Genomic DNA, 15,951 nt, shown 5'->3' on the forward strand with positions numbered 1-15,951 from the left:
TTATGTTCAAAGCTGTCAGCAAACTAGAAATAGAAAAGAATCTCTATAAAAATCCACAGCCAGCTTCATATTTAAAGATGGAAAACTGGGTGCTCCTGGGTGGTACAGTCAGTTAAGCATCTGACTCTTGGTTTTCACTCAGGTCATCTCAGGGTCGTAGGATCAAGCCCCATGTCAGACTCAGCACAGAGTCTGCTTGATTCTCTCTCCCTCTGACCCTCCTGCCCCTTGCGCTCTTGCTTCCTCTCTCTCATTCTCTCTCTCAATTAAATAAATCTGTAGGGGGGGGAAAAGATGGAAAACTGAGTGCTTTTCTTATAAGAAGAGAACTAGGTGAGAACATCTACTCTCACCGGTCCTCTAGTCACTGTTCTACTGTAAGTCCTAGCAAATGCATTAAGATGAGAAACAGAGGGGCGCCTGGATGGCTCAGTCTATGGAGCATCTGACTCTTGGTTTCCTCTGAGGTCGTGAGCTCAGGGGTCATGGTATTGAGCCCCATGTCTGGCTCAGCACAGAGTCCGCTTGAGATTCTCCTGTCCCTCTCCTCCACCCCTCCCCCTGGGTGCATCATGCTTTCTCTCTCTCAAGTAAATATAAATTTTTTAAAAAAGAATAGAAAAAGAAATAAAAGTCATTTACCTTGAGAAGGAAGAAATAAAACTACTTGCAGATATTACGATTATATGGATAATTTGAATGAATTTACCAGAAATCTCTTGTGATTAATGAGTTTAACAGCATTTCAGGACATAAGATCAATACACAAAATTTAATCATATTTCTGTATACTAACAACGAACTACTGGAAACTGAAATTTTGAAAAAGTACGGTCTACAATAGCTCTAAAAAGAATAAAATACTCATATCTATCTAACAAAATCTGTACAGGACCTAAAAACAAACATGATGAAACAAAGATGACCAAATAAAAATACATTTATTCCATAAAATGATATAAAAAGAAACCTTTGTAATCCACCACTATTAACATTTTGGTATATATCCTTCCTGATTTTTATGTATATATGTGGTTAAACCAAAATGACAGTTTTATTTGTTTGTTTGTTTGCTACTCCTTTTCTTGAAATGTACTGTGAGGGCACCTGGGTGACTACCTTCAGCCCAAGTCATGATCTCAGGGGTCCTGGGATTGATTCCTGCTTCCCGCTCCTTGCATGGTGGGAAGCCTGCTGCTCCCCCCTGCTTGTGCTCACTCGTGCTCTTTTGGTCTCTCTCTCTCTCTGACAAATAAAATCTTTTTTTTTTTTTTTTAAACTGTTGCACTGTCCTCATAGTTCTGTCAATTTCTATTCCAGTCAATACTTTCTCTGCAACTTTACCCTTAGCTTTTCTAGGGAAACCTAACCTTAAAATATTCTTCTGGCTTAAACTTCACCCACCATGAAATGGATGTTTAATTATTATGAAGCTATCATGACTTCAGTTTTCTTAGCAAGGATCTGTGGTAAATATTTGATAATACCAAATCATTGATTTCCTAAAGGTCTAGTAACAATTATAGTAATAACAGCTACATTTCACTGAGAGCTCACTACTTTTCTGGCACTGTAGTAAGCACTTTAAATCTTAATCTTTTTTGATGACAATTATTGTCAGCTTCATCTTAGAGTTGAGGATACTGGGCCTCAGAGAATTAAGTAGCTAAGATTTGTACCCAGACCTAACTCCAGAGTTACTTTTTTTTTTAAGGTTTTATTTATTTGAGAGAAAGAGAGCATACACACACAAGCCTAGGGCAGGGACAGAGGGAAAGGGAGACTCAGACTCTTCACTGAGCCGGATGCAAGGCTGATCTCAGGACCCCAAGATCAAGATCATGACCTGAGCCAAAGCAGGCATTTAACCAGTTGAGCCCAAAGAGTTATATTCTTAACCACGCTCTGCTGTACTACCGCTCTAAAGATATGTTATAGGCAAACAGTGAATCATGGAACACTACAGCAAAAACTAATGATCTACTGTATGATGACTAACATTACATAATTTTAAAAATAATAAAAAGTAAATAAAAGATGTCTTTTAAATCCATGTCTTTAACTGTTTTCAGTGTAATTCAGTATTGATTTTTGAAATAAATTAATACTGTTAATTTAATTCCTGATAGATGAATATCAATGTGAGTCAGAGAAGTCAGTCTTACCGCTTGTCTTTTTGAAAACTGTAAAACTCGGGGCGCCTGGGTGGCTCAGTCGGTTAGGTGTCTGCCTTCGGCTTGGGTCATGGTCCCGGGATCCTGGGATCAAGCCCCATATCGGGCTCCCTGCTGAGCTCCCTGCTTCTCCCTCTCCTCCCCACTTGTGCTTTCCATTACTGTCACTGTCACTCTCTCTCTCTCTCAAGTAAATAAAATTTTTTAGAAAAGTATAAAACTTGAATTTCAGGGCTTAACGTTATATCCTGATAGAACCTATTATTAGGGTCTATATTATCCTGAAAACTGGACTAAGTGTATGAATTCATTTGCTAATAACTAGGATGTTACTCAGAGAGCAGCAGTCCAAATGATGAAATTTTTCATTGTGACAGATTTGCCTCTGTAGATTTCTTTTGTCTTTGGCATTTCTTTTCCGGTCCCAGTATTAGTATGGATGTGGTTACTCTTCCTTCTGCTGTATTTTAAGCATGACTCTCATTCCATTGCCTTAAAAACCAAAGGATCCCAAAGGAAGATCATTTTATTTGACTGTATGACATTAATAATTCTGAGTTTCTGTAAAAAATCCTGTACTGAGGTACGTTACACTTTTGAAGTCCTTCACATGTTTAATTTTCTAAGTTTTACAAAATACAGATAAACTATAGTTAGAATCATATGCTTCATTAAAGAAAGTTATTCTAATGGAACAAGAAAGTACTGTTGGTTACCAGCTTCTTTCCGTTACTGCATGGTTTTTTTGGGTCAGGTTTTTAAAATTCTTTAAATAAATGATTCAATGCTATTATTTATTGCTGTTTCAGGAATTTTTTGTGGAACCATTTAATAGAAAAGCACGGCAAGAGAACTTGAGGTATAATAATACCCTTAAACAACTTAGCAGCCAACAGTTAATCACTCTGAGACGCTGGAAGGCAGTACAGCTCTACCTCACATCTGAAAGGGGACCTTGGGCTAAAAGGTAGGAGGATATTATTTATCAAATAACCCTTTCTTCTTTAGAACTCCTGCCTAGAACTTTTTGAGCCACTGACCTCTCCAGTCTGATTTTTAAAACATTCAATTTATAAAAATTGTGTTTAATTAATTTGGTTTTCTTTTTGTGAATTACAGGTCTGGAATGTTTAGAGCTTTGTATATATGTTTTTCACATGGAGTTACTTCCCTGCCTTTTACCCTGTCATGTAGAATTTAAGTCTTGAATCTGTCTTCCTGATACTGCCTCTTTGAGCTAGTTAGTGATGTTATATGTTTCACTGTTTTACAATTTACTTGATTCTAAGTCACATACGTTTTGCTGAATTACATATATATATAAAAAATAATGTAATATGTAATATATATGTATAATACACCCCTTTTATTGTGGTAAAATACACATAATACAAACTTTACCATTTTAGCCATTTAAAAATATCCAATTTAGTGACATTAAGTACATTCATAGTATGCAACTGTCTAGCTTCAGAACATTTTCATTACTGCAAAAAGAAACTCTGGACCTGTTAGGCAATCATTCTCTATTCTTTTACCCAGCTCCTGGCAACCACCAATCCATTTTCTTTCTCTATGAAATTGTGTATTCTTGATACTTTATATAAATAGAGTCATATAATATGTGGCCTTAATCCTTTCACTTAGCATTATGTTTTCATTGTATTGTAGCATGTGTCAGTACTTCTTTTTTAATGGCCATATAATATTCCTTTGTGTGGATATTCCACATTTTGTCTCCTCATTCACGAAATGATAGACATTTGGGTTTTCCATATGGCTATTATAAATAGTACTGCTATGAACATTTGTGAACAAGTGTTTGTGTCAGTATTTTTTTAATTTCTTATTTTTAAGATTTTATTTATTTGAGAGAAAAGAGATCATGAATGGGGTCTGGGGCAGAGGGAGAAGCAGGCTCCACCCTGAGCAGGGAGCCTGATGCAGGGCCAGGACTCCAGGATCATGACCTGAGCTAAAGGCATTTGCTTAACCAACTGAGCCACCCAGGTACCCCTCAACATCTGTTTTTTCATTCCTTTAAGAAAGTATACACGTACAAATAAAATCAGATAATCCAGTGTCTAACTTACCGAGAAATTGCCAGTTGTCCACAGCATTATTTAACATTCCCATCAGCATTGTTTGCTGGTTCTAGTTTCTCCACAGCCTTACCAGTACTTGTAAAATTTTTCCAATTTTTTAAATTATGACTGTCCTTGTGGATGTAAAGTGGTATCATATGATTTTTTTATTTGTATTTCCTAATGACCAGTGACATTGAGTATCTTTTCATGCACTTGCTGGCCATTTGTATATCTTTCTGAAGAAATGTCTATTCAAGTTCTTTGCCCATTTTCAAATGAGATTGTTTGACATTTTATGGTTGAATTTTAAGAGTTCTTTTTCTCAATAATAGACCCTTACCAGATATGTGATTTGTAAATATGTAGGTTATCTTTTCACTTTCTTGATAGTTGCCTTTGGTATACGAATTTTTTTAAATTTCAAAGTCCAATTTATCTCTTTTTTTTTTCCTTTTGTTGTTTGTTTTTGATATATCTAAGAAACCATTCCCAAATCCAGGTAACAAGATTTGCTCCTGACTTTTCTTCTAAGGGTTTTAGCTCTTATATTTAGATCAATTATATTCTCGTTATTTGTAGCAAAATTATTTTACTGTGAACACTGTATTAGAATAAATTCATTGTATAGCTAATTAAGAACTTCCATTGAGCAGTTAAAGAGTAAAAGATACCAGGCTATAAGTGTGAAGATTTATGTTCAATTCTTATTTCTGATACCTGCAAACAACTTGGCATCTCAGGCAAATAATTTAGCCTGTCTTAGGTTCTTCATGTAAAAACTGCAGCTGTGCATATCCACACTGGTTTTCTTTCAGGGTTCTTTGGGTCAAACGAGATAATGAATGTGTTTTTATAAAATGGTGCTAAACAAATGCAAAATTCCTGATACTTTCTTACTCTGTTTCAATCAACCAATCTTTGTAACTTCAAGCTAAGTAATTTTACTTGTTTACTTATGAATATTCATAGGAAGCAAAGTCCAATTCACTGGAAACTAGCTAATGTAGAAAATTACTCCCGCATGAGACTTAAGTTGGTGCCAAATATTAACTTCAAAACTCATGAAGACGCTAGTGCATTGAGAGATAATCTAGGTGAGTTCTGATGCTTGTTTAATTATTTGTTATCTTAGTGAGGGTATTGTGGGTTGGTATTGTTTTTGTTAATTGTTTCAGAATTGCTTACTCAGGAATGAAGTGTGCCATTTTGTTTTCTAAATGTTAAGATACTATTTACAAAGCTTTGTTGTACAGAAATTAGTTGATACTTAAAGGGTTGTAAAGGTTAAATTCTGTTACCTTTGGCCTAAATCTAAGATGAATTACTGTATGAATTAATTGTAATTTTTCAAAGAAAAACATAATTATAATCCTAAAATGATACTGTAGTTTATGTGCAATGTACTATCTCTTGTATCCATTGTGGTATATTGAGACAGTGTTTCTTTTCCCATAGACTGCTTACCTTGATTGAGGCTACTGTTAGATATATTTAGAATTCTTAGCAATGCTTTTGATCTTTGTTTTATAACCTGTTCTTTTTAAACCTTTAGTATCTTAGATGGGCCAATGCCTTTTTCTAGAGAAAAGTACAAAAACACATAGCTTAGCAGTATTTCGAAACAGATTTCAAAGAGTCTCTACAACTCTTTAGGAAATCCCGCCTTTCTAACCATCTGAGTTCATATCTCCCTTTTTGAAGACAGGTCTGTGAAATACCCAAAATATTGACTCTCGAGTTATTGGCAGTCATATGTGTACTAAGTTGCTTTATCATAGCCACCTTGTGTTCAGTGACTAAGTTTTAGATGAAATTCAAGTACTAGTTTTTAAGTCTTTTTAAAGTTGCCTTAATATATTGGCCAATACAGTTGATGCCATAAATTAATCCAGTGTGCTATCTGTAATGCCTGGCATTTACAGTCTTACATCCTAAAATAAATCAGATACAGTAACTCATTTCCTTTCATGCAAAATAATGGCCCAACCCTACCCATGAAAGAAACTCTAATAAGAGTATCTTATATATGATGTCGCTTGCATACAGCTTGTTCTCCCTGTACGGATCTTGAGACAATTATACTTTCTCTACTCCTTGAAATTTTACTACACTTATCACTCAGCAAATATCTGTGGTGAATGACTTGAATCTAGTAATTCTTAAAGAATAGTGTCCTCTGGGGCGCCTGGGTGGCTCAGTGGGTTAAAGCCTCTGCCTTCAGCTCAGGTCATGATCGGGCTCTCTGCTCAGCAGCGAGCTTGCTTCCTCCTCTCTGCCTACTTGTGATCTCTGTCTGTCAAATAAATAAAATCTTAAAAAAAAAAAAAAGAATAGTGTCCTCTATTGTTTTCTTCTTTTTTGTGTGAAGAAATCCCTCCCAGGAAATTTCCTGTTCCTCTTCCTCTCCTCACCCCTCTATACTGGTACACAGATACAATTTTATGCCCCTTCTTCTTGGTTTTAAATAAATCTAGGAAAACTCATGTTCTTTCTTTTATTCATTTCTCAGTTTTTCTCCTTACCTAATTTTCAAATATACCCCAAGTATAATAGTGACAGAAAGATAGTTCAGAAGAAACAAAAATTCATAGTGTGATCAATCTCTAAAGCTCTTTAAAGTTTCCAAAGTATCCTTCAGAAGTAATTGTAAAATGTTCTACCTATTCCTTATTTTTGTCTGTAAGTATTTTCATTAGCTGCCAGAATTCATAGTATTTTAAAAATATTTTCTTATTTTGTTTTGTTTAACATAACCCAATACTGCTGTGAAAGCATCCCATTGCAAGTGTGCAGACCAGTGTTTACATTGTGGGCTAAACTACAAAATAACTTTTATCTGTAGCATTTTTGATGAGAAATTCATTGTGAATTAAACAGGTGATTTGTAAAGTATCTTTTGAAACACAACCACCTACAAATTATGGAATTTAAATAGTTGGTGGGACACCTGGGTGAGTAGCTTAGTGGGTTAAGCCTCTGCCTTTGGCTCAGGTCATGGTCTCAGGGTCCTGGGATCAAGCCCCACATCAGGCTCTCTGCTCAGCTGGGAGCCTGCTTCACCCCCCCTGCCTCTCTGCCTACTTGTGATCTCTCTCTCTCTCTGTCAAATAAATAAATAAAATATTTTTTTTAAAAATATTTGGTTTTAGAGAAAAAAATGGTTTTGTTTGTTTTTTTGTTGTTTGTTTTGGTTTGGTTTGGGTTTTAGAGAAATTTTTTTGCCCTTACTTCTTCATTAGAAATACTCTTCCCTGAGTATTTGCAACAACTTATTTTTAGTCCTTACACCGTTTCTATTATCTCTGAACTTAGGTAGTAATCCTCCTGTATAAGTATTTATATTTTTTTAGCGCTGGTTCTTAACCTCCTACTTTTTTTATTTGTTTATTTGGGTTTTTTTTTTTTTTTTACCAATTTTTAGTCTTCTTTTCTTGGTCACCTTTTAAATGATCGTGTTCCCTGGTCCATACCATTTTGCCTTTTACTTACGCTTTCTGTGAAGTGGTGATTTCATGACCTTACCAGTGTATATGAAATGATGCTTTCTCACCTGTATTTCTAATTCTTACTGCCTTTTGAACTTTAGACCAAGGTTTCCAATTGCGTGTCTGCCTGTTGAGATACCTCTTCCACAGACACCTCCATATAAAAGTTCTGAAACTGAATTTGTTATCTTGCTCACTTGTCTACCCCTCAATCCTAGACTCTGCTTTTCTTGTATCTTGGTTGTAGTTTTATTTTCTCCATCTATTAGTTTCTCAGAATCATTAATATTAACCATGAATCTATGCTTATCCCTCCTAATCCCCTACACGTAATAGGTATAATGTCCTGTTAATTCTCCCTTACACATCTTTTGAATGTTTTTTCTTATTCTCATTCCCTTTGCTGTTGCCATGGCTTAGCTTAGTGCTACCTTTTCCTAAAATTAACAGTAGTTTCCCAGCTGGCCTCTTTGCCTGACGTGTTTCCCATCCTCATTTTATTCACCAATCTTTCTTTAAAAAAAAAAAAAATTATTTGAGAGGCAGAGAGCACGAGCAAGGGGGAGGAGTAGGCTCCCCAGTGAACAGGGAGCTTGCCCTGGGCTCCAACTCAGGACCCTAACTCAGGACCCTGGGATCATGACCTGAGCCAAAGGCAGAGGCTTTAACCCAAAGAGCCACCCAGGTGCCCCTCATTCACCAATCTTATCAAATTTTGAACTTACACCCTTAATGGAGTAACGTCATTCATCTACATAAAGTCTGTTTTCTATTTGTGTTGGATTATCTAGATTCCTTATTTTCAGTTTTATTGCATATCTCATGTGCTTTGTTTAATTAAGTGTTTAACAATAAATTTTGGCATACAAAATAAATTAGGCTACATGAAGAAACATGTTCAGTAAAAATAGTAAATTGTCCTAGGAAAAGTGTGAGCCAGTATCTCCCTAGGTATAGACAAAGGTGTGATCAAAGCAGATTTACATAGATGTAAAATGTACAAAATGCATTTGTACATTATGTTGACTCATTTTTTATGTCTGAGCAATGATACCATTTGAAAAACTAAGGGAGGATTTGTCATCTTTATAATGTTTTGTTACTTAGGGTTTTTTTGTTTTGTTTTGTTTTCTTCTTTTTCATTGGAGGGGTGGAAGGGCAGAGGAACAGAGAGAATCTTCACAAGGCTTCACTAGTATGAATTATTTTTATTTCCCACAACTGAAATATCTTTATTCAAAGTTACATACATAAATTTTTCCCAGTCCTACCTATAAATTATGCAGTTATTTTTATTACTATTCTTATGTTACTCAGGTAATTGAGAAGTGGCTGTATAATAGTGATAGCTGCTGTTTATCTTATACTTACTGTGATGTGCTGTGTCCCCATTTCACAGTTAAGAAAACAGATTCAGAGGAGTCACCTGGTTAATAAGTGGTAGAACAGAATCTGGATTGAAGTTTACACTTCACAGCCTTCATTCATCCCATTATACTAGCCCTGCCTTCTTATAAAATGTATAGTTTATAAAATGTATTGCATTTATTGCATATATTTGTATCCAGAATTACTTATTAAATTTCATGTGTACCAGGAAAAAAAAAAAAAAACTTTAGCTCTTGGGTTATGTATTCTCTTCCAATTAAAGATAATTTGTCATCTTCTTTCTTAATGTTTCCTTAGTACAAATACAAAGTAAGAATAGTTCTATTAAGTTAATACAGTGAGAATAATTCTTTCTATGACTTATTGGCATACTTTAGAACTAAAGAGATTACTTGGCCCATGTTGAAATATAAATAATACAATCATTAAAATAGATAACATATTTTTAAAACATTTATTCCTTTTATTATACATGTAATAGTTTTTAAGATCACAAATAATCATGTATAAAAACTTTTCTGTAGTAAACTGAGGTTTTTTCCCTCAGATTAATTTAAGAGAGGGGTGCCTACGTGGCTCAGTCATTGGGCAGCTGTCTTCGGTTAGGGTCATGATCCCAGGGTCCTGGGATCAAGCCCTGCATTGGGCTCCCTGCTTGGCAGGAAGCCTGCTTCTCCCTCTCCCACTCCCCTTGCTTGTGTTCCCTCTCTCGCTATGTCTCTGTCAAAAAAATAAATAAAATCTTAAAAAAAAAAAAAAAGATTTATTTGAGAGAGAGCTCATGAGTGCAGGGGCGGGGGCAGAGGTGTGAGGAGCAGAGGGAGAGAGAGAGAATCCCAAGTATACTCACCTCTGGGCACAGAGAGCCCCACACAGTGCTCGATCCCACAACCCCACCTGAGCCTAAACCAAGAGCTGACGCAAAACCAACTGAGTAACCCAGGGACCCTGTACATTGCTTTTTTATCTTAGAAAATGTTAAGTCCTTCTTAGTTTTTTTCCAGTTTTATTAAGATATAATTGACATACAGTACTGTGTAAGTGTAGAGCTTAATGACTTGAGATATGCACATATTGCAAAATGATCTGGGCAGTGTACAGTTAACATCCATCACATCATTACAAAATTTTTTTTCCTTATGATGAGACCTTTTAGGATCTCTCGTAGCAACTTTCAGCTATGCCATATAGCATTGTTAACTGGTCCTCATGCCCATTATATGCCCAGTACTTTATTATCTTACAACTGGAAGTTTATACCTTTTCACTCCTTCACCCAATTCCCCTGCCCTTCTCCTTTACTTAAAATAATGTAATACTTACATTATTATTATTATGTAATTAATAGTCAGGAATTATAGAAGGACTGTAATAAGATTTTTTTTTTACTGGTTTAATGGATATTTTGTATTTATTTAAACAGGTATCCAACACTCACAGCCTTCCAGTGACTCATTGCTTTTGGAAGTAGTGAAACAAGTAAAAGTTAGCAATATGGAGGAGGATAAATTCGACCTTCCTGAAGACGACTTAACAGCCAGAGCAAATATGTATGTATAAGGATTTGAAAGAATTAAAAATTATTTTGTTCTGAAAAATGGGCCTATAAAATTGTGGAAGGTATTTGCTTATAATCCTAAGTACATTGACCCTGAATAATAAAAGTTTGAACTGCATGGGTCCACATATATACAATTTTTTTTTTCAGTAAATACAGTATAGTACTATAAATGTATTTTCTGAGTAATTTACTTAAAAACATTTTCTTTTTTCTAGCTTACTTTATTATAAGAATACAATATGTATTATTGACTGTGTATATTATTGGTAAGGCTTCTGGTCAACAGTAGGCAATCAATAGTTAAATTTTTAGGGAGTCAGATTTATTCATGGATTTTTGACTACACAGGGTTCAGTGCCACTAACCCCTGCATTATTCAAGGGTCAACTGTATTTCCAGCATCGATCTGTTACTGCTGTCAGCTGTTAAGTGTCTATCAGTATTAACAGAAAATATATTAATTTCCTTAACTCTCCTTTGTGTTATTATTGTCATCACTATAGGCTTTCATATGTTTTAACCCCAATAATACAGTTTATTTTTTACTATATTTTTAAATTTAAATTCAGTTAATTAACATATAGCATATTACTAGTTTCGAGGTAGAGTTCAGTGATCCGTCAGTCTTATATAATATACAGTGCTCATTCCGTCACATGCTCTCCTTAACGGCCCATCACCTAGTTGCACCATCCCCCCTTCACCTCCCCTCCAGCAACCCTCCGTTTGTTTCCTATAATTAAGAGTCTTACAGTTTGTCTCCCTCTCTGATTGTCTTGTTTTATTTTTCCCTCCCTTCCCCCATGATCCTCTGTTTAGTTTCTTAAATTCCACATATGAGTGAGATCATACGTTGTCTTTCTCTGATTTACTTACTTCACCTAGCATAATACCTTCTAGTTCTATACACATCGTCACAAATAGCAAGATTCCATTTCTTGATGGCTGAGTAGTATTCCATTCTCTATCTATACACCACATCTTCTTTATCCACTCATCAGTTGTTGGACATTTGGGTTCTTATTAGTTTGGCTATTGAGGACATTGCTGCTATAAACATGGGGTGCAGGTGCCCCTTCAGGTCACTATATTTATATCATTGGGTAAAAGTGCAGTTGCTGGGTTGTAGGGTAGCTCCATTTTCAGCTTTTTGAGGAACCTCCATACAGTTTTCCAGAGTGACTACACCAGCTCGCATTCCCACGAAGTGTCAGAGGGTTCCCTTTTCTCCATATCCCTGCCAACATCCGTTGTTTCCTGACTTGTTAATTTTAGCCATTCTGACTGGTGTGAGGTGGTATCCCATTGTGTGTTGTTGGTTTTTTTTTTTTTTTAAAGACTTTATTTATTTGACAGACAGAGATCACAAGTAGGCAGAGAGAGAGGAGGAAGCAGGCTCCCCACTGAGCAGAGAGCCTGATGCGGGGCTCCATCTGAGGTCCCTGGGATCATGACCTGAGCCGAAAGCAGAGGCGCACACTGAGCCACCCAGGCGCCCCTCTCATTGTGGTTTTGATTTGTATTTCCCTGATGCCAAGTGATGTGGAGCATTTCTTCATGGATCTGTTGGCCTTTTGTATGTCTTCTTTGGAGAAATATCTGTTCGCGTCTTCTGCCCATTTCTTGATTTGATTAGTTCTTTGGGTGTTGAGTTTGGTAAGTTCTTTACAGATTTTTGATAGTAGCCCTTTATCTGATAAAGACATTTATCTGATAAGACATTTGCAAATATCTTCTTCCATTCTGTTGGTTGTCTTTGGATTTTGTTTCCTTTGCTGGGCAAAAGTTTTTTATCTTGATGAAATCCCAATTTTCATTTTTGCCTTTATTCCCCTTCCCTTTGGAGACCTGTCTAGGTCACAGAGGTAGCTGCCTGTGTTTTCCTCTAGGATTCTCATGGATTCCTGTCTTACATTTAGTTCTTTCTTCCATTTTGAATTTATTTCTGTTTATTGTGTAAGAAAGTGACCCAGTTTCATTCTTCTGCATGTGGCTATCCAATTTTCCAACACCATTTGTTGAAGAGACTTTTTTCCATTGGATATTCTTTCCTACTTTGTCAAAGATTAGCTGACCATAGAGTTGAGGGTCCATTTCTGGTTTCTCTCTTCTATTCCACTGATCTATGTGTCTGTTTTTGTGCCAGTACCATACTGTCTTGATGACTATAGCTCTGTAATAGAGCTTAAAGTCAGAATTGTGATGTCACCAGCTTTTTTTTCTTTCTCAACGTTCCTTTGGCTATTTGGGGTCTTTTCTGATTCCATACAAATTTTAGAATCATTTGTACCACCTCTGTGAAAAAAGTTGATCGTATTTTGATAGGTACCTTGAATATATAGGTGGCATAAACATTTTAATATTTTTTCCTCCAATCCATGAGCATGGAATTTTTTCCATTTCTTTGTGTCTTCCTCAATTTCATGAGTACTTTATAGTTCTCTGAGTACAGATTCTTTTACTCTTTGGTGAGGTTTATTCCCAGGTATCTTGTGATTTTGGGTGCAATTGTAAATGGGACTGACTCCTTAATTTCTTTTTTCTGTTTCATTATTAGTGTGTAGAAATGCAATTGATTTCTGTGCATTGATTTTATATCCTGCCAATTTGTTGAATTCCTGCATGAGATCTAACAATTTGGGGGTGGAGTCTTTTGGGTTTTCCACATAGAATGGAAGAATAAGAGTTTGTCATCTGTGAAGAGGGAGAGTCTGACTTCTTTGCCAATTAGGATGCCTTTTATTTCTTTTTGTTGTCTGATTGCAGAAGCGATGATGTCTAATACTATGTTGAACAGTGGTGGTAGTGGACATCCCGGTCATGTTTCTGACCTTAGAGAAAAGCTGTCAGGTTTTCCCCATTAAGAATGACATTTGCTGTGGGCTTTTCTTACATGGATTTTATGATCTTGAGGTATGTTTACTCTATCCTGACACTGTGAAGAGTTTTAGTCAAGAAAGGATACTGTACTTTGTCAGATTTCTTTTCTGCATCATTTGAGAGGATCATACAGTTCTTGTCCTTTCTTTTATTAATGTAGTGTATCACATTGATTTGTGGATGTTGAACCACCCTTGCAGCCCGGGAGTAAATCCCTCTTGGTCATGGTGAATAATCCTTTTAATGTGCTTTTGGATCCTATTGTCTAGTATGTTGCTGAGAATTCTGTGTTCATCAGGGATATTGGTTTATAATTGTCCTTTTTGTCAGGGTCTTTGTCTGGCGTTGGGATCAAGGTAATATTGCCCTCGTAATAAGAGTTTGGAAGTTTTCCTTCCATTTGTATGTTTCATGTCTTCAGAGGAATAGGTATTAATTTTTCTTTAAATGTTGGGTAGGACTCCCCTAGGAAGCCATCTGGCCCTGGACTCTTTTTTGTTGGGAGATTTTTGATTACTCCTTCAATTTCCTTTCTGGTTATGGGTCTATTTGGGTTTTCTGTTTCTTCCAGTTTCAGTTTTGGTAGTTTACGTCTCTAGGGATGCATCCATTTTTTCCAGATTGTCTAATTTATTGGCATACAGTTGCTCATAGTATATTCTTTTAATTGTCTTTATTGTTGGTTGTGATCTCTCATCTTGCATTCATGATTTTATTTATCTGGGTCCTTTCTCGTCTCTTTTTGATAAGTCTGGCCAGGGGGTTATCAGTCTTATTAATTCTTTCAAAGAACCAGCTCCTAGTTTCGTTGATCTGGTATCCGGTTCTTTTCATTGATTTCAGCTCTAATCTTTATTCTCTTCTCCTGATGGGTTTAGGCTTTATTTGCTCTTCTTTCTCCAGCTCCTACAGGTATAAGTTAGGTTGTGTATTTGAGACCTTTCTTGTTTCTTGAGAAAAGCTTGTATTGCTCTATACTTCCCTCTTAGGACTGCTTTTGCTGCATCCCAAAGATTTTGAACAGTTGTGTTTTCATTTTCATTTGTTTCCGTGAATTTTTTAAATTCTTCAATTTTCTGGCTGATCCATTCATTGTTTAGTAGGATGCTCTTTAGCTTTCATGTATTTGAGTTCTTTCCAAATTTCCTCTTGTAATTGAGTTGAAGTTTCAAAGCATTGTGGTCTCAAAGTGTGCAGGGAATAATCTCAGTCTTTTGGTACCAGTTGAGACCTGATTTGCGACCCAATGTATGGTTTTTTCTGGAGAATGTTCCTTATGCACTCGAGAAGATGTGTATTCTGTTGCTTTAGGATGGAATGCTCTGAATATATCTGTGAAGTCCATCTGGTCCAATGTGTCATACAAAGTCCTTCTTTCCTTGCTGATCTTCTGCTTAGGTGATCTGTCCCTTGCGGTAAGTAAGTAAGTACTTGCTGTAAGTTAGTCCCTCACTATTATTGTATTTCTTTAATTTTGTTATTAATTGGCTTACATAATTGTCTGCTCCCATGTTAGGGGCGTAAGTATTTAAAATTATTAGATCTTCTTGTTAAACAGACCCTTTAATTATGATACAGTGCCCTTCCTCACCACTTAGTACAGTCTTTGGGTTAAAATCTAATTTGTCTGGTACAAGGATTGCCTCCCCAGCTTTCTTTTGATGTCCATTAGCATGATAAATGGTTTTCCACTCCGCACTTTCAGTCTGGGGTTGTCTTTGGGTCTAAAATGAGTCTCTTGCAGATAGCATATCAATGGATCTTGCTTTTTTATCCAATTTGATACCCAGTGTCTTTTGACTGGAAGCATTTAGCCTATTTACATTTAGAGTAACTATTGAAAGATAGGAATTTAGTGCCATTGTATTACCTGTACAGTCAGTGTTCCTGTATATTGTCTCTGTTTCTGGTCTGTGTTACTTTTGGGGTCTCTTTTCTCTTAAAGGATCCACTTTAATATTTGTCGCAGGGCTGGTTTAGTTTCTGTTCGTCCTGGAAGTGTTTTATCTCCTATTTTGAATGATAGCCTTGTCGGACAAAGTATTCTTGGATGTGTATTTTTCTCCTTTAGCACCTGAATATATCATGCCTGTCCTTTCTGGCCTGCCAGGTCTCTGTGGATAGGACTGCTGACAGTCTAATGTTTCTGCCCTTGTAGGTTTGTTTGTTTGTTTGTTTGTTTAAATTTTTAATTTATTTGGACTCATCATTTTTTTTTATTATGTTCGATTAGCCACTGGTTAGTACACCATTAGTTTTTAACATAGTGTTCAGTGATTCAATAGTTGTGTATAACACCCAGCACTCTACCCTTGTAGTTTACGGACCTTTTGTCCCGAACTGCTTTCAGGGTTCCTTTTTGTCTCTAAGTTTTG

The 15,951-nt window shown here is 36.1% G+C and overlaps 1 protein-coding gene across 8 annotated transcripts in view; it reads left to right on the top strand.

The window, feature by feature from the left end:
• Window positions 1-15,951, top strand: part of NBEAL1 (neurobeachin like 1) — a 193,018-nt gene that overhangs the window by 116,872 nt on the left and 60,195 nt on the right. For all 8 annotated transcript variants that reach the window (XM_032354479.1, XM_032354480.1, XM_032354481.1 and 5 more), the window contains 3 exons: window positions 2,984-3,141; window positions 5,231-5,355; window positions 10,559-10,685. In XM_032354479.1, the coding sequence (XP_032210370.1) occupies window positions 2,984-3,141; window positions 5,231-5,355; window positions 10,559-10,685 (410 nt within the window). The remainder of the gene's footprint in view (window positions 1-2,983; window positions 3,142-5,230; window positions 5,356-10,558; window positions 10,686-15,951) is intronic.

The sequence above is a fragment of the Mustela erminea genome, chromosome 8, assembly GCF_009829155.1.
Source record: "Mustela erminea isolate mMusErm1 chromosome 8, mMusErm1.Pri, whole genome shotgun sequence".
Taxonomy (NCBI): domain Eukaryota; kingdom Metazoa; phylum Chordata; class Mammalia; order Carnivora; family Mustelidae; genus Mustela; species Mustela erminea.